We start from the raw sequence: 24094 nt of genomic DNA on the forward strand, positions 1-24094 counted from the left end.
CGAAGATCTCAACTTCTGCTGTTTGTGGGGTGAAGAGCTGGACAGTTTCGCTATTTCTTTCTTTGCATGAAGACACACAGCGCAGGAACCTAATCATGAAACCTCTCCTTTTTCTTGCACTTACTATTAATCTGGCATCAGCAGGTGAGTTATTGCTAATTACAACATACAGTACATGTAAACCTAAAGGGCTACAGGTTAAAGGATGTTTTGGACGCCAGCACTGAGGATAGCAGGAGTCTGAAATGTCTGGTTTGTGTCTGGTTTATTGTTATATTTAATAGCATAAATATATATTTTTTTCTGCTAGAATTGATGTATTTTTAGCAGTTTGCGGCCAATAACTTTTTAACTCATATTCAGTGGTTTAGCCACTAACTTCCTGTTTACTGCTAAAGCAGACCATAAACTGCTTTAATAACTGCTTTAATATTGCCACTTGATTTGAACAAACAGCCCTTAACTTGAAACAATGTACATGAACTATTCCTTTAAAGCTGCTTTATGTAAGATTTTGTAAGTTTTTCATGAAAACAGAAAGTAGTATCATTACTGAGTGAGGAGAATATAAACAGGCTAAAATATGGTGAGTGTGTTCTGCTGTGAGTCACCCTGCAAAGCCTGAAATAATCATTTAAAAGTCAGAGGTGTCAAGTTTTTCACTTCATGTCATTTGGTTTTACATAGTACCCTCACACACACAGGCTCAAAAAGAAGGTCTGGCTTGATGTTTAGGCCTCAAATCTCAAAATCAACATCTGGACACTTTCAACTTTTCAGTTTTATCTCATGAATATGATCATTCAGATTGTCATTGATTTTTTTCCTCAAACATTTCAGTCATTAACTGTTCTCATTTTCATTTTTAAAGCCTCTCACTTTACTCAGTACTTCTACACTGGAGTTACTCCAGGAATAAACTTCCCAGAGTTCACTGTGGTGGGTCAGGTGGATAGAGAGCAGTTTGTTTACTATGACAGTGACATCAGGAAGTTGATCCCAAAGACAGAGTGGATCAAGAAGAGTGAAGCTGATGATCCAGATTTCTGGAACAGAGAGACACAGAGCAGTCAGGGTCATCAGGAGAACTTCAAAGCCAGTGTGGGGACTCTAAAGCAGCGCTTCAACCAGACTGACGGTAACAAGATTTTTCATTAAATGTTTTGATAAAAAATAAACACAATAGTCACATTAAACAATCACATTTTTAAGAACGTTACAGAGACGTAACGTCTCCTAATTTTAGATTAATTTTTTACAGTTTTGTATTACAAAAGCAAATCCTCTTTTAATTGGGAAAACAGATCTTATCTTACAAAATCTTATCTCCAGTTAGGAAATAGTTCGTTGCGACTGCGCTTACATTTTAAACAGCAACGCATTCAATTCAGTTGCCTTATTATTTACCAACATAACCGCAATATTTGTATAGAACTTTTGATGATTATTAACACATGAAGGTAATGACACCGTGTCCACAGTGAATTTTGAGCCTCAGAGATTAAAGACCTCACAAATGAAAACACAGTTTTGCAATATGAAATGTAACATCTTGCTAGTTATAGAGAACTTGTTATGCTACCTGTCACAGATGTCTGAAAATGATAGAAACAGAATGCTAAAACTGATGTTTGCTGAAAATCTAAACTGTCCTTTGACCAAAGAACTTCTAGCCTGGTGTAAAGCATGGTGGAGGAAGTGTTGTGGTTTGGGCATATTTCCTTCCTCTGGGCCTTTTCACACTGTTATTACAGATGGAGCTATGAATTTCCAGTGAGATGAGGCTAACATTGTGTTATTACCTTTAGATTCACTGTGTGCATACATTTATAACAAAATTTTGATTATAAAGTGCTTTTTATAAATTGCTTTAACCAGAGGAACCATAAAGGGCCACTTAAACACCAAGTATATTCCTATTCATGTGTTTTAAATAATGGTAGTTTGTTTGCACTTACATACCAAATAAATACAACAACAGCATTCAGAAATCAGATAATATAAGATTTTCATGGGAGGTACTTACTCTTTCACAGCACTACAGTGATTCTAGTGACTAACAATTAGCAGAAAACTCCATCTGTTCATATTATTTTGCATCAGTTTATAATGAAAATGATTGAGCTTCACTGTTTCAGTAGATCACATGATTTACTTTGTTGTATTATGTTCCAGCCTTATTTTCCTATGTGTCTCTGCAGGAGTTCACACAGTGCAGTGGATGTACGGCTGTGAGCTGCATGATGATGGAACCAAGAGAGGATACATGCAGTACGGCTATGATGGAGAAGACTTCATCAGTCTGGATCTGAACACTCAAACCTGGATTGCAGCCAATCAGAAAGCTGTTATTACCAAATACAAGTGGGAGCATGTAAACTGGGCTGCTCAGGTGAAGACCTACCTGGACAACTCCTGTACTGTGTGGTTACAGAAGTATGTGGAATATGGCAGATCCACTCTGGAGAGGAAAGGTACAGTGATCTCACCCTCATCACTGAAAACCTGCTGCACATTCATTGATTATTAGAGAATCCTGTTCCATTTTTTACCCCTTGGTCCTTCTGGACTGACCATCAACTGATAGGAGTACATCATGGTTAGAAAATCCAGTCTAATTTACATCAAATGAATGCTGCAGCATGACTTGATTTTAGTTTGTGAGTAATGTGGCTCTGAACTGCTTCAGTGTTCTGGAATAATAATTTACTAATCTGTATTAGGGGATATTTCCGAGTAGATTAGATACAAAATGATTCACTTACACAAAGAAGGAGAAAGTCAAAATAAAAAAGCTACTAAAGCCACAGAGAAAATGGGGCTTCAGAAACCACCAGCAATGCCTGGTAGACCACCAAAACTGTCCTCTTCAGGTAAACAGTAATGAAAACTTTCATCTGTGGTAGTAAGGCCCCCTGAACACAGGCCCGTATACAAGCACATACCCTGTACACCCAGACTGATCACTTTAGTGAAATTACAAAAATGCAGAGTGATTACACAGCTTAAGCAATTTCATTGTTCTGAGGTGATAGATAGTGTGTGTATTTGGTGGGTGCTTAGCTGTTGCTAGGTAGTTGTTATAGTATACAAAATGATGGCTAAGGCATTGCTATGAGATTGCTAAGGTGTCCAAAGTGGTTCCTATAATGTTGCTAACTAGTTGTTATTGTATCTCTGATGGTTGGTAGGGTGTTGCTAGGTAGTTGCTGTGGTATTTCTGGGTGTCGCTAGGGTGTTGCATGGTGGTTGCAATGGTCTCCTAGATGGTTGCTAGGGTGTTGCTAGGTAGCTGAAAAGATGTCCCAGGTGGTTGCTAGGGTGTTGCTTGGTGATTGTTATGACATTCCAGGTGATTGCTAAGATATTGCTAAGCAGTTGTGATGGTAACTCTGATGGTTGCTTGGCAGTTGTTTTATGGTCGGTGTGGTATCCCAAGTGGTTGAAATGGTGTTGCTTTGTGGTTGCTGTTATATCTCTGGTGGTTGCTAGGATATGTCTAGGCATATTACAGAAGTGGTTACAGAAGTATGTGGAATATGGCAGATCCACTCTGGAGAGGAAAGGTACAGTGATCTCACCCTCATCACTGAAAACCTGCTGATTATTTACTCACTGATAACTCATGAGAGTGTGGAGGACAAACATCTCACTGATGTCTGTCTTCACTTTCCCTCAGTGTAATACAGCAGACCCTCTGATTTCTGTAGATGGTAATAATACATCATCATTTTAGTTTATTGTTCGTTAGGTTGCAATTCGGACAAAAGGCAATAATTACTTTATTAAAATTCAGGTTGGATATGCAACTGAACTCCAGAAGAGAACACTGTTTAAGTGACACTAGGTTACTTCACTAAAAGATCTGCATACTTCATATTTAGAGAGATCATTAGATTTCTGCGTTGGCCCATCGTTCCCACATCAGAGGCTGCTTTCCCACTATTGAGCCAAATGGTTCTCAGGGCTGTACTGAATCATTCTGCATTGGTCCAGACTCATGAGGCCGGTTTCTGTTTCCATCTGTAGAACCAGTAAATCAGAACCAGGAAATACCCAATAAAACTATGTAAATGAGTGGCTAACCACTAACAAGCTAGAGCCAAGCCTGTATTGTGGTGGGAATGTACCACGTACTCGCTTTAGCTTAGCCTAGCAACCTACAGCTTAAAGCACTACAGAACAGGACAGATTTTAGCTTTGTGTCTCGCCACCATCAATCAGTCGACTTCGATCTCGCCGTTGTAGGTTTTTAACATCTATACTTGTGGTAGCAGAACAGTGAGTCAAACTGAACCTGCATTGGGGTGTTTGGATCTCTTCAGCTATGCTAAGTGATCTAGGAGAGAAGAGCTGGCTAGCATTAGCTTAGCTAGGAGGCTCCAGCTTCAGCCACCAGAGAAGAGGTTAATTTTGGCTTTCTGTTCCTCTAACATCAGTAACTCAACTTCTCTTCCTCAGAGCTGAGTCATTATAATCTAAGCTTGTGTCAGTAAAGCTTTTGTTAATCAGAATCAAACCTGCTATGTAGTGACATCATCCCAACAAATGGTTACGTGGCCCTGAGTACAGTTAGATAACCATGCCAAACAACTGGGGTGTTCACAAGTCCACATGCCGCTTTTTCAGGGACGTCAGTTAGTCAAATTCCACTTTTGTTAAATATGCAAGTGAAAATAAGTTAACACATTGAGTTAACATATTGAAAAAAAACTGAATGTGCCATAAGAACATTTTATGTCCTATTCTTTTCTCACTATGTTAAATTCAGTAAATAAAAAGTGTGTATTAAAATGTGTGTCTCTGTGGAGGATGTGTTCGCTTACTTACACTTAACAACATGTAATTTCTCTGTCTCTCTCTTTCTCTCTCTCTTTTTCTCTCTCTCTCCAGTCTCTCCTGAGGTGTCTCTGTTCCAGAAGGACTCTTCTTCTCCAGTGGTGTGTTTTGCTACAGGTTTCTTCCCCAAAGCAGTGATGATCTCCTGGCAGAAGAATGGAGAGGATCTGCATGAGGACGTGGAGATCAGAGAGACGCTACTCAACCAGGATGGAACCTTCCAGAAGAGGAGCGTTCTGACCGTCTCACCTGAGGAGTTGAACAGAAACGTCTTCACCTGCATCATTCAGCACAGCAGCCTGGAGAAGGAGGTGGTGCTGCAGGTGTCTGATCGCAGAGACCTGTCAGGTAGGAGAATCTGATTCCAAGGTGGTGTTAAACCCCTCTGTACTCTCAGACTTGTTTGATTGGAGAAGTGGTTGACTGACACATTTACCTCACTCTTGTTTCAGGCGGAGGCTCACATGGAGGCTTGTTTGGTGTCATCATCAGTGCAGTCCTGGCTGTTCTCCTCTTCTTTTCACTGTGGAAGATGATGAAGGAGTGCGGTAAGGAAAAGGAAGGTGCACACAACAGTCTTACAGGGAGACACAAAGAGGTCAGATGTACTTTTGCAATGTAAATCAAATAACTAAAACTCAAGACTGGACTAGGCCTTCAAAACAGGCTGACATTGAAAGCTGGTGTTAAATGAGAAGCACAAAGAGTCACTTCTGTAACGTAAGGCTATGACTTAACAGTTCCGTGGCAAATAGGCAGGCACAGATGCTTGGTACAATCAAGGATCGCCCTTGATATACCTTTACTTTCTTCGTCTACGTCATGCGACACATCCACATGTCCATCATTTGTTTCCAGTGCAGTCTGGATTTTGGAGGCGAGGCCCACTTGGCATGTTGGAGTGTAAGTTGCTTGAATGGTCAGATTTCGGTTGGAAGGCTATGATGCTATTGGCGGCTAATTTCTCACCAGTGACATGGAACCATTGTGCTGGTGCATCGGTGCATCGGTTTCCCCAATTTCTTGGTTCTGATCACCTCACCAAAGTAACCACCTTCTTCCTTTTGTAGCTGGGCTTAGGACCGGTGTAGTGACTTTTAAACAAAACAAACGAAATTGACCTAAGCCACCACATAATGAGAAAGAGAGCTGGCGGTAGCGGATTTGACTCGTTCAGTTTAGCAGGAATTACCACAAAGTCCATACCTCTTGAAACTTTGGATATACCAATCCATTTATTGTTCTTAAGTTGGCAGGTAGCACATAATCCAACAGCAGCAGTACCAGCGCTCAAGATCTTTAAATGTCCCGCTAACCATACGGTCAAAATACTGTTGACTTCCTCGCCAACCCCCGTATCCCTACTACAACCTTACAGCCACCTATAAACCCAGCAGCGCCCCCAAGTGGTGAGCGATCAAAATAAACATAAGTTTAAAGAAAACATAAATGGCTCCAACACACCGGCCCCTAATTGTTAATGACAAAAGGCATAAACAATTTAATGACTAATACAACAATATAAGGAGCCAAAGTAATACCATACTTCAAACTATATACATACAAAATGTGTTCCTATATACGATACCTCATAACCCCTCTAGTAAAAGGCAAAGTTTTGTTATTGGTCTGGTCAAGAGACTGGTTTTGGTTTGTACTTGTGCTGATCTAACCAGCCCTTTCTTATCTGGGTATATTTTAAATACCCTGCCAAGTACCCAGGAATTACGAGGAGCTGTGGTATCTGCAACCAGAACTATATCGCCAGGCACCAGATTTCGTTTCTTCTTGGTCCATTTTTGTCGTTCCTGTAGTAAAGGCAAGTACTCTGTAATCCACCTTTTCCAAAAAAGGTCAGAGATGTACTGCACTTGTCTCCACCTTCTTTTTCCATACATATCAGTCCTATCAAATAGCCCTGAAGGCAAGACTGGTTTCCTTTTCATAGTAAGAAGATGGTTGGGGGTAAGAGGCTCTAAGTCATTTGGATCCTCAGACAATTTGGTGATTGGGCGATCATTAATGATCGCTTCCACTTCACATAAAACTGTGTGTAACCCCTCATCATCTAAAGTCTGCTGGTGCAAAAGGGATGTAAGAATCTTTTTCACCATCCTAATGATTCGCTCCCATGCACCGCCGTGATGGGAGGCTGTAGGTGCATTAAAGCTCCATTTGATTCCTTCCTGCAGAAAGACTTTCTGAATCTTATCATGGTTTAAAGCTGCCAATGCTTCTTTTAATTCCCTTTCTGCACCAGTGAAATTGGTTCCATTGTCTGATCTCAAATGAGAGACTTGTCCTCTTCTGCAAATGAATCTTCGAATGGCATTAATACATGCATCTGTATCCAAAGAATAGGCCACTTCTAAATGTATGGCTCTACTAGCCATGCACGTAAAAATAACACCATATCGCTTTACAAAGGAACGTCCTCGTTTTACTTCAAATGGCCCGAAGTAATCAACTCCAACATTAGTAAATGGAGGAAGATCAGGAGTCAACCTTTCAACAGGCAAATCGGCCATTTTTTGTTCACCCAGTTTTCCTTTGAATCTCCTACACAAGCCACAACTGGATAGAATTTTCCTTGTTGCTGCATTGGCATGAGTTATCCAATATTTCTCACGCAATTTGGACAGAACCTGGTTTCTTCCACCATGACCGACCTGTTCATGTATATGCTTTAAAATAAGCTTGGAAATATGTTGGTCTTTGGATAAAATGATGGGATGCTTAATCTCTTCAGGCATTGCTGCCTTACACAATCTTCCACCAACTCTCAACAATTCATTTTCCAGGACCGGGTTCAATCGGTGGATAGTGCTGCCTTTTGACACTTCCGTTTTTCCTGAGGACAGTCCAACAATTTCTTTGTTAAACCTTTCAAACTGAGAAAAACGAATGACTGCCTTTTCTGCTTCAGAAAGGTCCTCTATGGACAAGCTTTGTGGTCTTAATGCAGCTTTGACCTTCTGCATTTCCTGCTGAATGTCACAGGATTGGTCTGACAATTCCAACAATTCCTTCCTTTTCTTGCTCAATTCCATTAAGACATGTTTTAATTTCAGCATCCATGCAACAGCAATTTTTAGCCTCTTCCAGTCAGAAAAATATTCAATCAATTGGCTGGTTGCATTTGTTTCCATGATCACAGCATTTGTTCTGTGCTCCCTTTTTAGTTCTGGATCTTGAGGAACAAGGTTACAATCCAAATTGACCTCTGGCCACTCCTCCTTTGTTGTCCACAAAAAGTCTGGACCCTTTAACCACCGCTTGTTTGTGATTAGCTTCTCTACTTTCAATCCTCTGGAAGCATCATCTGCAGGATTCTGGGAGGTATGAATGTATCTCCACTGTGAGACATCTGTTACTTCTCGAATTGCTGACACTCTATTAGCTACAAACGTCCGAAACCTTTTTTCTTCATTTTTGATATATTTTAGAACTGAAGTACTATCAGTCCAAAAACAAGAGTTGTCAAGTGGAAGCTGCAATTCTGTTCTAAGCATCTTATCTATTCGAACAGCCAGGACAGCAGCAGTAAGCTCTAATCGAGGGATGGTAATTTGTTTAAGAGGTGCCACTCTTGATTTGCCAAGCAGAAAAGAAACATGAATGTTGTTCTGGTTTTGTAGTCGAAGATACGTCACTGTTCCATAGCCATTCTCGCTGGCATCTGAGAAGTGATGCAATTGAGCATGATCAGGTTGTCCAAAGTCCTGTGCCTTGATGCATCTGTCAACTTTAAATGCATTCACTTGTTGAAGATCTGTTAACCACTTTATCCACTGTTGTTTGAGGCTTTGGGGAATCTGGTCATCCCAGCCATAATTCTTTCTGCAAAGCTCCTGTAGCATGAGTTTGGCTGGAAGTGTTACTGGCACAAGAAATCCCAAAGGGTCATAAACTGAGCTGACCACCGATAAAATTCCACGTCTAGTATGTGGTCGCTCCTTTTCCATCATCTTGAACTTAAAGGTGTCTGTCTGGACACACCAATAAAGTCCAAGGGCTCTTTCAACGGGCAGTTCATCTCGATCCAAATTCAATTCACTCAAGTTTTTGGATCGATCCTTCTCTGGAATGGTTTGTAAAACCTCACGATTGTTGCTAATCCATTGTGTTAAATGGAAACCACCTTTATGACAAAGTGCAGCAAGATCTTTGACCATTTGGATGGCTTCAGCTTGAGAAGGAAGACTCTTCAAAAAATCATCAACATAGAAGTTATTGTGGACACTATCAATGACCTCTGTTGGAAACATGTGCTTGTTGTCTTCTGATGTCTTCCTAAGAGCATAGCAGGCACAGCTTGGAGAGGATACTGCTCCGAATAGATGAACGGTCATCCTATACTCTACAATTCCTTGAGTAATGTTGCCATCAGGCCACCACAGGAACCGGAGAAAGTCGGTCTCATCCTCAGCAACTCTAACTTGATGAAACATTGATTTGACATCAGTCATAAATGCAACTGGTTCTTGTCTGAATCGAAGCAGAACACCCAACAAAGAACTAGTAGGATTGGGACCTTGTAGAAGTTGTTTGTTTAAGGACGTATTCCTGAATTCCGCACCACAGTCAAATACAACACGTAATGTTCCTTTTCGAGGATGGAACACTCCATGATGGGGAATGTACCAAAGTTTACCATCAGAACGCTCCAGCTGATCCTGGGGTACCTGTTCAGCATAACCATTTTGAATGAGCTCATTAAGGTACTTAGTATATTCCTGATGGAACATTTCATGTCTTTCAAACTTTCTTTTCAATCCTGAAATGCGCTGTTTAGCCACACAGAGGTTGTTTGGCATGACAACACCATCCATTTTAAAGGGTAGTTTCAAACTGTAATGTCCAGCTTCAAGCTTCACTGATTCTTTCATGATGTTCATGAATTTCAGATCCTCTCTTGACATCTCTTCTTTCTCTTCTGATGCCCTTTCATTGAAATCATGTTCATATTGAGTTTTCAGCATTTGTTCCAATGTTTCCACAGAAATCCTGTTTACAGTGAGAGTTGGGCAATCAACATCAGGAGGCTTACTATGACCCTCTCCCAGTGATCCATTAAGAACCCACCCCAATAGGGTCCTCACTGCATAGGGTCCCTCCCCATGGCTATTCACTACTTCCCATGGTTCAAGCAGCTTTGAAGCATTGGTACCAATCAATAGCTCAACATCAGCTTGAATGTGAGGAATGGAAATGCCATCCAAATAAGGCCATTTAGCCAGATCCTTCCTTTGGATAATGTTGGCTGTGCTCACAGGCATTTTCCTTTGCGAATAGACTTCAGGAAGGTCATAAAACTGTTTGCCATGAAGACCTGAAATCTCTAATCCATTCACAATATAACTAGAAACTGTTGTCTTCGGGCTCATAGTTAGTAAACAGATTTTAGTTTTTCTTCCATTCAAATTCAACTTTGCCATTAAGCTTTCAGAGCAAAAGGTAGATGTACTACCTGGATCCAAGAATGCATAAGTCTGAATGACTTTGTCTCCCCTTTTGGATTTTACTTGTACTGGGAGGATGGATAAAATCCCATGACCTTTCCCGGCCCCTGTATGATCACATGCTTGCGCAGAAACAAGTGCGGTATCCAATGCTGGATCATTTAAGGCTACAGTGTTTGTGTTGACCGCCTTATCTGCCTTATATGTGAGATGTATATGAAGAATAGTTGGGTGATTCTGGTTACAAATCTCACAAGTTAAGCGCCTATCGCAATCCTTGCTTACATGCCCAATGCACAAGCAACCAAAACAGACCCCTTTTTCCTTTAGAAAGGACATTTTTTCTCTATGCTTCATTTTTTCCAGCTGGGCACACTGCTTCAATGCATGATTTCGGGTACAAAATAAGCAGTTGTTCCCTGGCAGAACTTTTGTTTGTCTAGGTGTTTTCCATACAGGCAGGTCAATAGGTGTAACAGTGGTAGCAAAACTGTCTCCTTTAAATTTGGGTTTGAGTTGTAATTTTCCTTTGTTTACAGGCCTATTGATTGGTCCTGTTTGGGTGTTCTGAATATCACCAAATATTGGGTCAGACACTATTTTCACTTCACGTTCAATGAAAGCAACAATGTCACTGAATTGTGTCCGGCGTCCATGTTTTTCCATAAGGTTACATGCGTAAACTCTCCATTTATCTCTCAATTTGTAGGGGAGCTTCATTATAATTGTCTTCATATTTGCTGGCATATCCAGTTCATGCATGTATTGTAAATCAGACATTGCATTACAACACTCACGCAAAAATAAGGCATAAGCTTGGAGAGCCTTAACATCTTCAGGCTTTATCATTGGCCAGTTGTGCATTCTTTCCAAATATGCAGATGTAACTTTAGCATCATGTCCAAAATGCTGTTGAAGCAACGTTTTAGCTGTTAAATAGCCTCTTTCAGGAGCCATATGCTGGCAGCTGCGAACTAATGCACGTGGCTGTCCTCTAGTGTACCTTTCCAGAAAGTACAGACAATCCCCTTTGCTACTTGTTTTTTCCTCCACACAATATTCAAAGGCTTTAATAAATGTTCTGTATTGCAGAGGATCACCTTCAAAGATTGGAACATCTCTTGGAGGAAGCAGATGTGAATTGTGCTGTTGTATTAGCAATTCTGCTATGTCATTTTGTCTTTGAAGTAAGTGTAAAGTAGCACTCTCACTGTTTTCCTGAACAGTTGGTTGTGATTGTCCTTCATGCATTTGTGGTCTCCTTGGTCGTATGATTGGTTCATGGATATGGCCTTGAGATTCTCCGTTTGATAATTGGTACTGCATTTCTCGCAACTGTGGCTTCTGTGCAACACCTATTTTATTGGCATGTCTTTGTGACTCACTTCCAAGAGGATCTCTCTGACCACTTTCAGTGTCATCTTGCATTTCTTGTTGTGAAATCAATGCATCAATATCAAGAAGCCTTTTGTTAACCTTTTGTCTTGTAGATGGATTTGGATTTTCCTCTGATTTTCTTGTTATGGAGACTGCCTTTTGTTTGGTTTCTTTTTCAAAATAGGACTCCATTCCATCTGAGATGACACTTGATGCTCCATAAATCTTTAACACTGACAGTTTAGCAGTGGAAGCAGCCAAGTCCGCATCAAGATCCATTTGTTCCTTTTTCCTCCTTAGCACCTCTACTTGCTCCTCCAAAGTGTGCTTTTCTTTTAAGGATGCAGCACGAGCTACCAGTGCTGCTCTCTCTGCCTCAGCTTGGAGGCGTGCAAACAAAATAGAAGAGTGGCTAGACCGTTTAGATCTAGAACTGGAATGGCTCTCTTTGTGGCTATAGCTCTTATTAGAAACACCGGTTTTAATATTAGAAATGCTGTCATCAGGATTTATACCATCATTTGGATCAAGCTCTCTACCCTGAATTTCAACGATTTGACCCAACACACCATATTTTGGACGTGCTTCGTTGTCAATAGTTTGAGCCATTGTATCATCTTTTGAAAGTGACAGCCATTTAAACACCCCAGTAGAGAACTCATTTGCACTCAGCATTTTTGCTTTAAACCATATGTCATGTTTTTCCTTTTCCTCATCAGGTAACAGACCCATTAAAGACTCGTGTGCTTCTTTTGCCTCAGTGCATAATACCTGAAATTTTGCAAATACACTTTTAACCTCTGTTTCATGTTCTGTGTTAACCATGAACCCTTGAATCATAGTTTTAAGATTGGAAGCTTTATTAAGTTTAAATTTTCGAATTTTTTGCAAAGACTCCAATTTTTCAAGCAGTGCCTTTTCAGTGAGTTTTACCACCCTTTTTACAGGCTCTTTGTTTACATTACCATTAGTACTCTGAGTATTACCATCATTACCCTGAGGTTGAACCACGGAGGGCTCAGACACAGAAAAATCAGAATTCATTTTAAAACTGAACTTTCAATTAAGACCCAGTCACTTAAATTACGCATATGCGAAAACCTTTAAACCCCACCAATGCGCATTGGATTTACTGACTAGTCTTTAACGTGTGCACACGAGTTAGTCAAATGGCCATTGTTTGTTTTTAAGGTAGCGCTACCATACCTCCATATCCAACGATCAGTCAGACCGCCGCACTCACACGAACAATCCTTCCTTCCTTCCTTTCATGAAGCGTTACCAATCGCCGCAATCTGTGCAGACTTATTTCACCGGTCCAGCCTCTGGGTCCCACAGAGCCTCCATTAGTCTCCACCCAAACGAAGCTGTCGCAGTCCCATGTTCCGTTTCCATTTCCAAACGCCCAAGACCATTCTCCTGTAGCAGTCCATGCTCAAACGAAGCAGCAACTGCACTTCAGCAAACAGTCCGCATCCAATTCTAGCGTAGTCAGTATTTTGACTTAAAAAATGTAGTGACTTTTAAACAAAACAAACGAAATTGACCTAAGCCACCACATAATGAGAAAGAGAGCTGGCGGTAGCGGATTTGACTCGTTCAGTTTAGCAGGAATTACCACAAAGTCCATACCTCTTGAAACTTTGGATATACCAATCCATTTATTGTTCTTAAGTTGGCAGGTAGCACATAATCCAACAGCAGCAGTACCAGCGCTCAAGATCTTTAAATGTCCCGCTAACCATACGGTCAAAATACTGTTGACTTCCTCGCCAACCCCCGTATCCCTACTACAACCTTACAGCCACCTATAAACCCAGCAGCGCCCCCAAGTGGTGAGCGATCAAAATAAACATAAGTTTAAAGAAAACATAAATGGCTCCAACAACCGGCCTTGGTGGAGTTAAGTCAGGCCCAGTGTATTCTACCAAAAAGTGTTAATTTTTGGGTTAAAGTTCCAAAAAATCTGTTATTTTATCAACATTAGCCTTTTTACCACAAATAGCTGAATTTGCTTGTTACACCACATTTTGGTTAACCGGTCCATAATTAGTCAAAGTTTGGCTTAAACAACTTTTTTATTCCCTCCTAATTTTGGCTATTATTATATCAGTGTGTTCAAAGTTAGAGTTGAAATCACATTCTTGACTTTTAATTGACTTAAAACCCTTACCTTATACCTTAACTATGTTTGTTTTATGTAAACTAATGATTGAAGTTGTCTTTTTTTTTAAGATAAGATAAGGCTTTATTGTCATTTGCATTACACATGGTACATGTGCCACATTTGGATAAAAGCGTCTGCTAAATGTAATGTAATGTAATGTACATGAGGTGGAACAAAATAGTGTACTTAAACTCCCAAGAACAAAAGTAAAAATAAACAATAAATAGTTAGGTGCAAACAACAGCAGCATGAGTACGAGGTAGAAAGTGTACATCTTAATACTGGTAATGTATAAAGTGACATGTATAGAGTGAGATGTGTAGGGGTGATATAGTGGAGGCTCTGCTTCAGTACAGCAGCAGAGATAAATAAGTGGACATGACTTACGGCTTCAGGGAAGAAGCTGTTCCACAGTCTGGTTGTTTTACTCTTAATGCTCCGCAGCCTCCTACCTGAGGGGAGTGGGACGAAGAGTGTGTGTGCTGGGTGAGTGGGGTCCTTCATGAAGTGAATGGCCCTTTTCCTGCATCTGGAGGTGTAAATGTCCATGGTGGTGGGAAGGCTGACTCCAACAGTCCTCTGTGCAGCCTTCACCACCCTCTGCAGAGCTTTCCTCTCTGCCGCAGAGCAGCTTCTGTGCCACACGGTGATGCTGGAGCACAGAACGCTCTGCACCACACATCTGAAAAATGAGGTGAGGACTGAGCTCCTGAGTCCAGCACGCCTCAGCCTTCTGAGTAAGTAGAGGTGCTGATGTGCCTTCCTGATCAGGCTGGAGGTGTTATTACTCCAGGTAAGATTGTTACTTAGGTGTACGCCCAAGTACCTGTAGCTGGAGACCACTTCCACTCCAGATCCTCCGATGTGTGTGGGGGGGGGGGGGGGGGGGGGGGTGGTGTTGCCCCTTCTGAAGTCCACAGTCATCTCCTTTGTTTTCTTCACATTGATGCAGAGATTGTTCTCACTGCACCAACTCTCCAGGTGTTCCACCTCCTGCCTATAGCCAGACCCATCACTATTTGTGATGCATCCAACCACTGCCATATCGATGTTGTGGATGTTGTGGATCCTCACAGACTGCGGCCCATTAGTCATTTTTGTGACTATCGGGGTGATTTTGTCATTACTTAAATACGCAGCCAGTACATGACTAACAAACACAGCTGTGGACAGCCATACACACAAAAACTCATAATATCTTAGTCAAAACATCAAAAAGTTTAATTTAATTGAATCAAGTTCTAGATAAGTCCTTTTTAAATTCTTGTAAACTATTTCAGTAGAATGCTCCATATGTACAAACATTACATTTCATTTCAGTCACTTCTAGTAGCGTTAGCACAGAATTCTTAACCCCGCCTCCGTCTCTCTTCCAGAACATTCAGATGAGTCTCTGTTAACCAAGGTCATCTTCTCTCCAGTGGATTATGAGTCTACAGGTCAGTTTTAGAGCTGAGACTGTATGAATGGCTGGACATCTTTCACCAGCCAGTCACTGTTTGTTTTTATTCTTGTCTTTACAGAAATGAAGAGAAGAAGATGAAGAACTCAGACCAGATGATTTTAAATGATTGGTATTTTTAAGTATCTTCACAGCAATCAGTGTTGTAGTGTTGGGTTTATAATAAAAGCTGCATTTGTGAATGTACACCTGATTCTACTGTCTACTGTAAAGTACAGGACAATATGATCTGCTACAGGCTTGAATGGAATATAGAAGTGAATTCAATTTTGGGTTCAAATTGTCAAATTGGTCTTGAACAGTAAAATAGCCAAAGTGGATGTTATTATTATTATTATTAAAAATAGTATGCACTTATGTTTTAAACTAAAATTAAAATAACAGCATAACTGCGGTGGAATGTTGTATCTTTTCAGCAGGATTACAGACACTGAAAACATTCTACTGAAGTCTCGTTCTATGGTCTGTGGACGTCTTTGGAGGAAGCTGCGCTTTATTTAACTGCAGATGTAAACATTAAAAAAACTCAGCAAATGGGAAAAAAGCAAAAACACAAAATGAGAAATAATAACCACCTCTCTGTTAAAGCTAATTCCTGTTAGCATCTCTATTACATTTCTAATGGTATGTTAGCACAAAGCTAAATGGTGTCGCTGTGACACTTGAAGCTTATAAAAGTCATTCTATATGTTTTATCTGAAGACTGTAAAAGACATTGTCTTTATTCCTAGCAACTAGACAAAAACCGCTTAGACTACGGCTCATATTTACAGTCATGAAATTGGTCCTGTTGTAAATCAAAGCGTGATTGGCTGAGTCTACTGATTCTAATGTGTAAGGCCTTCAGTTCAGCTCCTAAAGTCCTAACCAGTGGGAGAGCTTGCTCGGTCTTATCTACCTAGATTGGATGAGGAGGAAAGAAAATGCAGCATTTTACTGTTAAAATAGGTGGTACTTCAGCGCTTCTTGACTAAAAACAGTGGTTCTATACAGAAACTGCACGCTGATTTACGAGTTTTATGAGTCAACAGCAAATACAGCACAATACAGATGGAACAGAAAAACTCAGGCATAAACTGTGATCAATGCTGTATTTATTGAGTTTAATGAGTAACATATTGGCAAAGCATGAGCTCCTGATATACATTACTAATACAGAGCAAGCAGATATAACATAGTGTTCTATATAATGTGAAAGTCAACTGTTTTACAATGTCAACAGTTCCACATTTCATTTACTTTAATGTGACATATGTGGTAAAAGGATCTGCTGCATTCATAGTGTACGGTCGAATACCATGACAACTTCACTCACTTACAAATAAAGACCTAGTGCTGAATTTAGTCAGTAAACATTTATATGAAACAGGTTTTGTAGAAGACATTCATGAATTCTTCAAATTTGACAACAGCACTTGTGAATTAGTGTTACATGGTCATTTACTTCAAACGCTTCTCATTGGCTTCTGTGAGTTTCTGTCAGCAAACGTTCATCTGCACTGTAAAAAACTAAATAAGGTGTCGTACTACGTAGCATTTCATAAGTTAACTCAACTTAGGACACCAACTCATACGTCTTGGTCTAGTCTGCGGTTCTCCTAACAGGTTAACTAAACAAAAAAGACTGAGATTCTTTTTCATCACACACCAGCCATTTTCTCCTCTTGGGCTCCCACATAGAGATGGCTGTGGCATCACTGGGGTTCAAACTCGTGATCTCCTTATATCAAGGCTTAGACGGCTACACCACTTGAGAGGTCCTGACCTTTCTCATGTTTTCTGTATCCCTACAGCTGTTTCAACTTTAAAAACTGACATGTGGTGATACTGTCTAAACATTAACCACACCAGTTTAAAACCCAGCGTTGCCACAGCCATCCATAAGTGGAAGCCAAAGAGAACAAAGTGCCTGGTGGGACTGTGTAATGATCCAAGCTAGGTAAGGTAGCTATGAAAAAAGCTATTGTTTGCCAAACAGAACTAAAAATGTGAGAACTTTTGACTAAACTATGAAGTTTGAGTTGGATGAATTTTAGTTAACTCAAGAAATGCTGTGTAAAAATGATGCTGATCCAGGTTCCCGACTGAGATGCTAATGAATCTTTATTGGCACTGTATAGAATATAAGATAAGGCTTTAAAGTATGGTCCTGTGCAAAAGTTTGGGCACCCTGGTCAAATGACACCTTGTTGATTTGAGTGAAAATAAGCTAACATCCTCTAGACTATCCATTTTTAATGCACAAGTACTGTTTATTTGTTGAATTTGAAAACGTATGGGGGAAAATATAGCATAAAATGTGGCCTAAGCAAATGTTATACTATATTTTACATTGTATTTTTTTCCCCATGTTAAAGTAGAAATTGTGCACTAAAATTCGCAGAAAAGTGCAAACATTTAAGTGTGTTCTCTGTAGAAATTGTGTTAAGTTTTTTTCACCCAGAAAATCAACACCATACCATTTGAACAGGGTGTTCAAACTGTGGCATATGGCTGTAATGTTGAATTTCTTTGAGCTTGAGTGAGGGAGTCGCTCATATAGGAAACACGTCACAGATAATATGGAGCCAGGATAATCAATGTCTTAATACTTGAAGAAAGCTAATATTGCTAATACTGCTAACTGAACCAAAGCAGGTCTGTTCATCATCGCTGGATGTGGCGTTTAATCAGGTAATCATCAGATCAGATGAGCACCGGTTTATCCAGCCAGATCCGCACCTGCACCTGTACAGTATTGATTATCCTGCTCACAGCGCCTACACCTATTGTTATTATCACACTGATACAGAGGAATCCGAACTGCGATTTTGCTTAAGCACTCTGACAGCTCGATCTTGTTCATGTCTTCTCTGTAGATCTGAGAGAAAACCAAAGCCTTTGGGCCGTGATGCTCATTAAAGACATCAAGAGCAGAATAAATACACCTGTACGTTTCTTTAGGATTTTTTCGTTTTGCATCCCTCTCTTTTTTCTTATTATCTTCCTCTTCATTGAGGCATGTTTTCAAACAGGGGGAGTTGTAGGTGTAAAAGATTACACAGTCTTCATCATTTCTTCCCTCTCTGCTCTCTAGCAATTTTTTTATGACCATCCCTTTATTTTCTATTAACAGCCGGTACTCTGAATGTTTCTGATTCTGAGGTTTGGCAGCAATGACCATTTGTCCTTCATACACATCTTTAGTGTTCAGGGTGTTCTTGAATTCACCAACTTCCTTTTTAAGAGGTTCAAGACCCTGGCCATCAAAACCTTGTAGACACTGATTTTTTGTGATCCTCACTGCCATACCATACTGAACGTCTTCTCGAGGACCTGATCCTGGTCCAGATGCAGGTACCACTTGAGATACTGCTGGGTTGGCACTGCACATAAACAATGAAGAATTAAAGTGAGTGTTAGTGGATTCATCATGGGCTTCACTCTGATAAGAAGGTCACTGTGAAACGTTTCTCAACAATCAGGTTTAAAACATCTAAACATGCTACTGTTACTTCCCTTAACTATAACAACACTACAACAAGACACTGGTTACAAATATGGACCATGTAATCACATCAAGACATGAGAAAAAAAACAACGTTTTCATCTTTTTCCATTTTTTCTTAAAGCATGATCACAAAACACTTTAATTCATAAACAATTTGTTATCAATTTCTTTATCTTTAGATAATAACTGGCATTAAAAAAAAACACTTTTTACGAATTACCTCTTGCTTTTTAAAAATTCAACACCAGCCATTCAGATCACTCAACCTCACTTTTATTTTTATAGAAATATTTTTGTTTATGATTTTGGGAAGAAACATACTTATGTATGTTAAAGTGTCTTTGCTGTTCTGCTGATCAGTCAATCACTACTGTGGAAATATCAAAATTATTTAGCATCATTTACTCCTGTTTAGCATTGTGTACTTTTGTTTTGCATTATTTACTCTCGTATAGCATTATTTACTCCTAGGTAATAGTATACTGGATATGCTTATAAGGACCAGCATATTAGAGTAGGCCCGCTTCGCTCAAGTGTGTATGTGCATAACTGCACATAAGATCCTCATGTAACCTTTTGGTCCATATGGGTCCTCATGTAACATCTTGTTCTATGACATTTTGTTCTAAAAGTTTCTATAAGAATTATGTTCAGTGTCTGTACAGAAAACAGACTGAAGGGAAGTGAGAGAGACAACAACACTGAAACCACAGCTTGCAGATGTCTAAATTAAAATTAAAAAAACGGCTAAGTCAGAGACACAGGAAGGTGACAACGAGGCCAAAAGTTAAAAAGATAACAGCTCCATGGGGGGGGGGGCGTTAAGAGCAAACTGCTGTGGCTCAGGTTTGGTTGTCCCACCCACATGAGGGGGGGGGTTGAATGTAAAATGTATTTCTGCACACCCGGACTGAGACCTTCTCTGGCAGACTTTGTGAATGCCAGATGAAGCTCCCAGAGCTCTGATAATAAAACTGCTGGAACTTCAACTTTACTGCATATAGTCTGTTTTCTTGATCCTTGTAACCAGATTCAACGAACACGCGAGTGCTGTGAAGTGAGGGATAGTAGAGCACACTCGACACTACTTACTGCACATTGATCACCCTGACTATGTGCTGCAGTGCGGTCAGGTCTACAGGTTCCAAGCCTTCAACATCCCTGATTCCTGAAGAGAGCAGAGAGAGGAGGAGCGCTGCCTTCAGCACACCTGTCCACACCTGCACACAGTTTCAAACACTCAGAAAAGCAAGCATTGTGTGCAGTTACATTAAAACATCTCTGAACTCTTGGAACTACCTGGACTTCTGCAGGAACAGCTCGTAAAATATGAAATACTGGGCACGAGTGACACAGATTTGTTACGATAAGGTGTTTTCTTTTATGAAATATTGTCTGTATTAAGTCTTCGGCTTAGTCCCACAATATAAACTACTTTTCAGTGTTTAGTTTATACAGGTTTGGTTGAAATATCTACCTGAATTCACATTCCAATCTATTTAATATTGTATCTTGTGTGCATCTGAATGCATTACTTATCTATGGCAGCTGTTTTTATGTATGTTTAGCTGTTCACTGATATTAAACATTAGTCGCGATGGAAGTTAACTTTATTCAGGGATAAGACACAGATCTTGAAATATATTGGGAAGAAGAATTAGGAAAAAATGCATTCTAAAATGCAGTTTTTATGTTATCTAACCTACATTAATAAACAATTGTTAGAAGGATTTTTACATAAGTTAATTTTTTACTGTTAACGTTTTACTGTTTCAAACTTATACGAAGTAGAAATACAACTTGAGTTAAATATATGTATAAAATTCACTTTACCATTTATTATATCTGTATAGTTTGTCTGATTGGTTTGTTGGACTGTTGGCTTCCGTCATCCAATATATAAATATATGTATATTTATTGGGAGATGAGCTAATGGCAGTAATGTTTGTTGCCGATTAGCATGAGATATGTACGTAGAAATGACAGAGATGGGAGCAGGTGTTTGATTTTCACCCCATCTTCACTCCAGAAAAGAGCAGAAACATCTTAAAATATTTCTTTTGTTTACTCGTTGTCATTTACTCAGTACTTGACCCCGCTGTCAGAAGTAAACACGGCGTGCCACTGCCATTCGCTTGGAAATTCACAGCCGTCAACTTCATCCCTATGAAATGAATTATTATTTCCTGTAATCTCTACTTGTTCTGAGCTATGCACTGAGACAGGCCAGTGACTGGACACAACTGCCCGCTCCATGCCGCTCTTCCAGCTGTGTCGCCAACGCGCACGCGCAAACGTGGTTGCCAAGATACAGGCAGGCGCAGCCGCAGCTGGAGGCTAAACGAAAGTGAAAGTGTCAGTGCACTCAAACCGCCAGTGTCTGCAGCCTCAATCTCAAATAAAGCTTCTGAAAGTAGATTTCTACCGCATTTCTGCTCCATCCGTCGCCGGTATAAGCACTCGGTCTTCCCGGGCCGGGCTGTGGGCCGTTAGCCCCGCTCGCTGGACGGCGGCGTCTGAAAGTCTTTCACAGGTTTCAGTACCGAGCAGCAGCCCTGGGGCTCACGCTGTGGTCTGGGGCGGTCCAGGTTACTGTTAGAGGGCGGACGCTGGAGAGGAGAGGAGATGGCGCACACGGGCGGCTAGGACTAGCATTTAGCTTAGCTCGAACCCCCGAGCGTCCACCGCGTTCTCACTTTCTGCCACACCGTTTCCGACGCGCCCTCCCCGGCCAGCGGCGTCACGCAGTCCCGAGGCCCCGAGGCCTGGTCGCGCAGCGCCTCCAACAGTCCGCCGTTTATCACAGCAGAGCTCCGCTTTCCGCTGCCACACTGAGTCAGGCGGGGATGGACGGGTTCACCGGCGTGTCTGATGCGCATCGTAGAAAGAGCTGTTTATCAAAAACGGACTAAAATCAACAAAAAGCGCGATATTTTCATCTTTTCCCAGAATCAGCCTCCGCCATCGTGGGCCCACCCTCCAGAAGTGAAACACAAACATCATCACGTCTTCTGCTCCGTGGACGTGGTGGTTTACACCTAATCTATGTTTGAAAAACCCAGAAGAAGCGCAGAGAGCGTTTAAAATCAAACAGAAACAGGGGGGGGGGGGGTCATAAAGAGCTCCTTACCATGATGGGCTGAGATGTTCGCAGACGTCCTGAATCTTCTCAGCTTGGCTGGGATGTGAAGGAGGGCGAGGAAGACCCCGTATATACAGCTTTCCTTTCACTTTCGTTTGCATTTACCTTCTCATGTACCGCAGGATGACGTCTCAGATCAGAGGCCATTATTAAAGTGAAGGTCAAACTCATTTCTTTTGTTTTAAATGATGGCTAACAAGCTTTTTCAGTACTCAGTTTTCTGGTTGGTTGCTGTTTTTTAGGTTTGTTCAGAAATCTGGACTAAATATATCTGAATTGGGTAAAAAGATATTGTCCTGCAAATCAAAATGATCTTAGACAGATAGTAAGTGCCATGAACACACATGGCAAAATAACCCCACTCAAACCCAGCCACATTACCACGTCACCCTACCAAAACTCCCTGCCACTCCAGTGCTGCCCCAGCATGTACTAGGAATTATGCAGCATCTACTAGGAATTATTTAGTAACTACTATGAATTTTTCAGCATCTACTATGAATTATTCAGCATCTACTATGAATTATTTAGTTACTATGAATTATTCAATATCTATTACGAGTTGTTCAGTGTCTACTATGAATTATTCAGTAACTAATATTATTGAAAAAAGTAAAATTATCTTCAGATAAACATCTTAAAGTGAAGGTTCAGAAACATTTAAAAACATTCAGGATTTTGAAATAATATTACTACAATACTCAACTCAACTCAACTCAAATTTATTTGTAAAGCACTTTAAAAACAACAGAGGCTGCAACAAAGTGCTGAACACTGCAGGTATAAAATAGACATATAGAACAGTAAACCAATAAAACCATACCAATAAAATAATATAAGCTATAAACAGTGAGAAAGTAAATATAAATAAAACCATACACAAATAAGATGCAGGAATAAAAATTATGTTACATGAAAGGCCAAGGAATAAAAGTGGGTTTTGAGGCTGGTTTTAAAAGTGGACAAAGAAGAGGCCTGTCTAATAAAAACTGGCAGTTCGTTCCATAATTTCGGAGCTTCTATTGAAAAGGCTCGATCCCCTCTGAGCTTAAGCCTAGACCGGAGGCACCGTGTGGGCACATGCAGATGGAGGAGCTCAGAGAGGGAAGGCGGGGCAAGTCCATCTAAAGATTTAAAAACAAATAAGAGAATCTTAAAACGAATTCTAAAATGCACAGGCAGCCAGTGGAGGGAGGCCAGAATGGGAGTCATGTGCTCCCTCTTGCGTGACCCCGTTAGTAGCCGGGCAGCTGCGTTCTGCACCACCTGGAGACGTTTGAGGGAGGACTGGCTGACTCCAAAATAAAGTGCATTACAGTAATCCAGCCGAGATGTAATGAAGGCATGGATTACTGTTTCAAAGTGCTCATGTGCTAAAATGGACTTCACCTTCGCCACTTGCCTTAGGTGATAAAAGCAGGACTTCACTACTGCGCCAATCTGGTGATCCAGTTTAAAATCACTGTCCATTTTAAAACCCAAGTTAGAAATGACTTTCCTCTCATACTGCTTAAGGGGGCCCATTTCCACAAGAGTGTGGGCTCCATAGAAACCACTGGGACCAAACACCATCACTTCTGTTTTATCTTCATTAAAATTTAAAAAGCTTACAGACATCCAGGCTTTAATGTCCTCGAGACAGAAGAGAAGAGGTTTAATAGAAAAGGTATCTTAATAATTTAAAGTATGATGATGTTACTGAATAATACTGATCTTTCTCTCCCTGCAGTGTTTAGGTGACGTTCCTTCTGCTTCCTTTTCATTACATCATGTCAGATTTCCACACATGAAAGAGAGATAATGTATTCAAACAGGTTAATTTATATATACAGTCATATGCCAATAATTACCAATCACTTCCACTTTGTTATAATCCCACTGACAGTTGACTGTTTAATGTTCAGTAGTGAGGAAATTTCACGACTGGACTTGCTGCACAGGTGGCGTCCGATCACGGCACCACGCTGGAATTCACTGAGCTCCTGAGAGCGACCCATTCTTTCACTAATGTCTGTAGAAGCAGTCTGCAGGCCGAGGGGCTCGGCTTTATACACCTGTGGCCATGGAAGTGACTGGAACACCTGAATTCAATGATTTGGATGGGTGAGTGAAAACCTTTGGAAATAAAGTGAGTGTTTAAATTTTGGTCAATTC

At 40.6% G+C, this 24094-nt stretch overlaps 3 protein-coding genes across 4 annotated transcripts; 1 reads left to right on the forward strand and 2 right to left on the reverse strand.

The window, feature by feature from the left end:
• Positions 1-11: 11 nt before the first annotated feature.
• LOC108412613 (H-2 class I histocompatibility antigen, Q9 alpha chain-like) lies at positions 12-15493 on the forward strand. 2 transcript variants are annotated; one of them, XM_037531597.1, is made up of 7 exons: positions 12-144; positions 872-1138; positions 2202-2474; positions 4894-5187; positions 5292-5387; positions 15222-15284; positions 15369-15493. In XM_037531597.1, the coding sequence occupies exons 1-7, from the start codon at positions 96-98 to the stop codon at positions 15386-15388; spliced, it is 1062 nt and encodes a 353-aa protein (XP_037387494.1). In that variant the 5' UTR covers positions 12-95; the 3' UTR covers positions 15389-15493. The 2 variants fall into 2 exon arrangements, with proteins under 2 accessions (XP_037387494.1, XP_017540196.2); XM_017684707.2 differs by having other exon boundaries at positions 84-1138.
• On the reverse strand, positions 6769-13584 carry LOC119261823. Its single transcript, XM_037531596.1, has 2 exons — positions 11243-13584; positions 6769-7935 (listed from the first exon to the last, which is right to left on the reverse strand). The coding sequence occupies exons 1-2, from the start codon at positions 12720-12722 to the stop codon at positions 7931-7933; spliced, it is 1485 nt and encodes a 494-aa protein (XP_037387493.1). The 5' UTR covers positions 12723-13584; the 3' UTR covers positions 6769-7930.
• An 888-nt stretch (positions 15494-16381) lies between the features above and the next one.
• Positions 16382-22085, reverse strand: LOC108412612. The gene is made up of 3 exons (XM_017684706.2): positions 21929-22085; positions 19890-20017; positions 16382-18672 (listed from the first exon to the last, which is right to left on the reverse strand). The coding sequence occupies exons 1-3, from the start codon at positions 21929-21931 to the stop codon at positions 18009-18011; spliced, it is 795 nt and encodes a 264-aa protein (XP_017540195.1). The 5' UTR covers positions 21932-22085; the 3' UTR covers positions 16382-18008.
• Between the last annotated feature and the right edge of the window lie 2009 nt (positions 22086-24094).

This window comes from Pygocentrus nattereri, chromosome 20 (assembly GCF_015220715.1).
Source record: "Pygocentrus nattereri isolate fPygNat1 chromosome 20, fPygNat1.pri, whole genome shotgun sequence".
NCBI classification, from domain to species: Eukaryota; Metazoa; Chordata; class Actinopteri; order Characiformes; family Serrasalmidae; genus Pygocentrus; species Pygocentrus nattereri.

Bases quoted from the DNA above. Each gene is read 5' to 3' on its own strand.
- LOC108412612 (XM_017684706.2), bottom strand. The intron at 18,673-19,889 runs GTAAGTAGTGTC...GTTTATGTGCAG, and splicing joins GTCAGGGTGATCAATGTGCA to TGCCAACCCAGCAGTATCTC.
- LOC119261823 (XM_037531596.1), bottom strand. From the start codon at position 12,722: ATGAATTCTGATTTTTCTGTGTCTGAGCCCTCCGTGGTTCAACCTCAG.
- LOC108412613 (XM_017684707.2), top strand. From the start codon at position 790: ATGAATATGATCATTCAGATTGTCATTGATTTTTTTCCTCAAACATTT. The intron at 1,139-2,201 runs GTAACAAGATTT...GTGTCTCTGCAG, and splicing joins GCGCTTCAACCAGACTGACG to GAGTTCACACAGTGCAGTGG. The intron at 5,388-15,221 runs GTAAGGAAAAGG...TCTCTCTTCCAG, and splicing joins GAAGATGATGAAGGAGTGCG to AACATTCAGATGAGTCTCTG.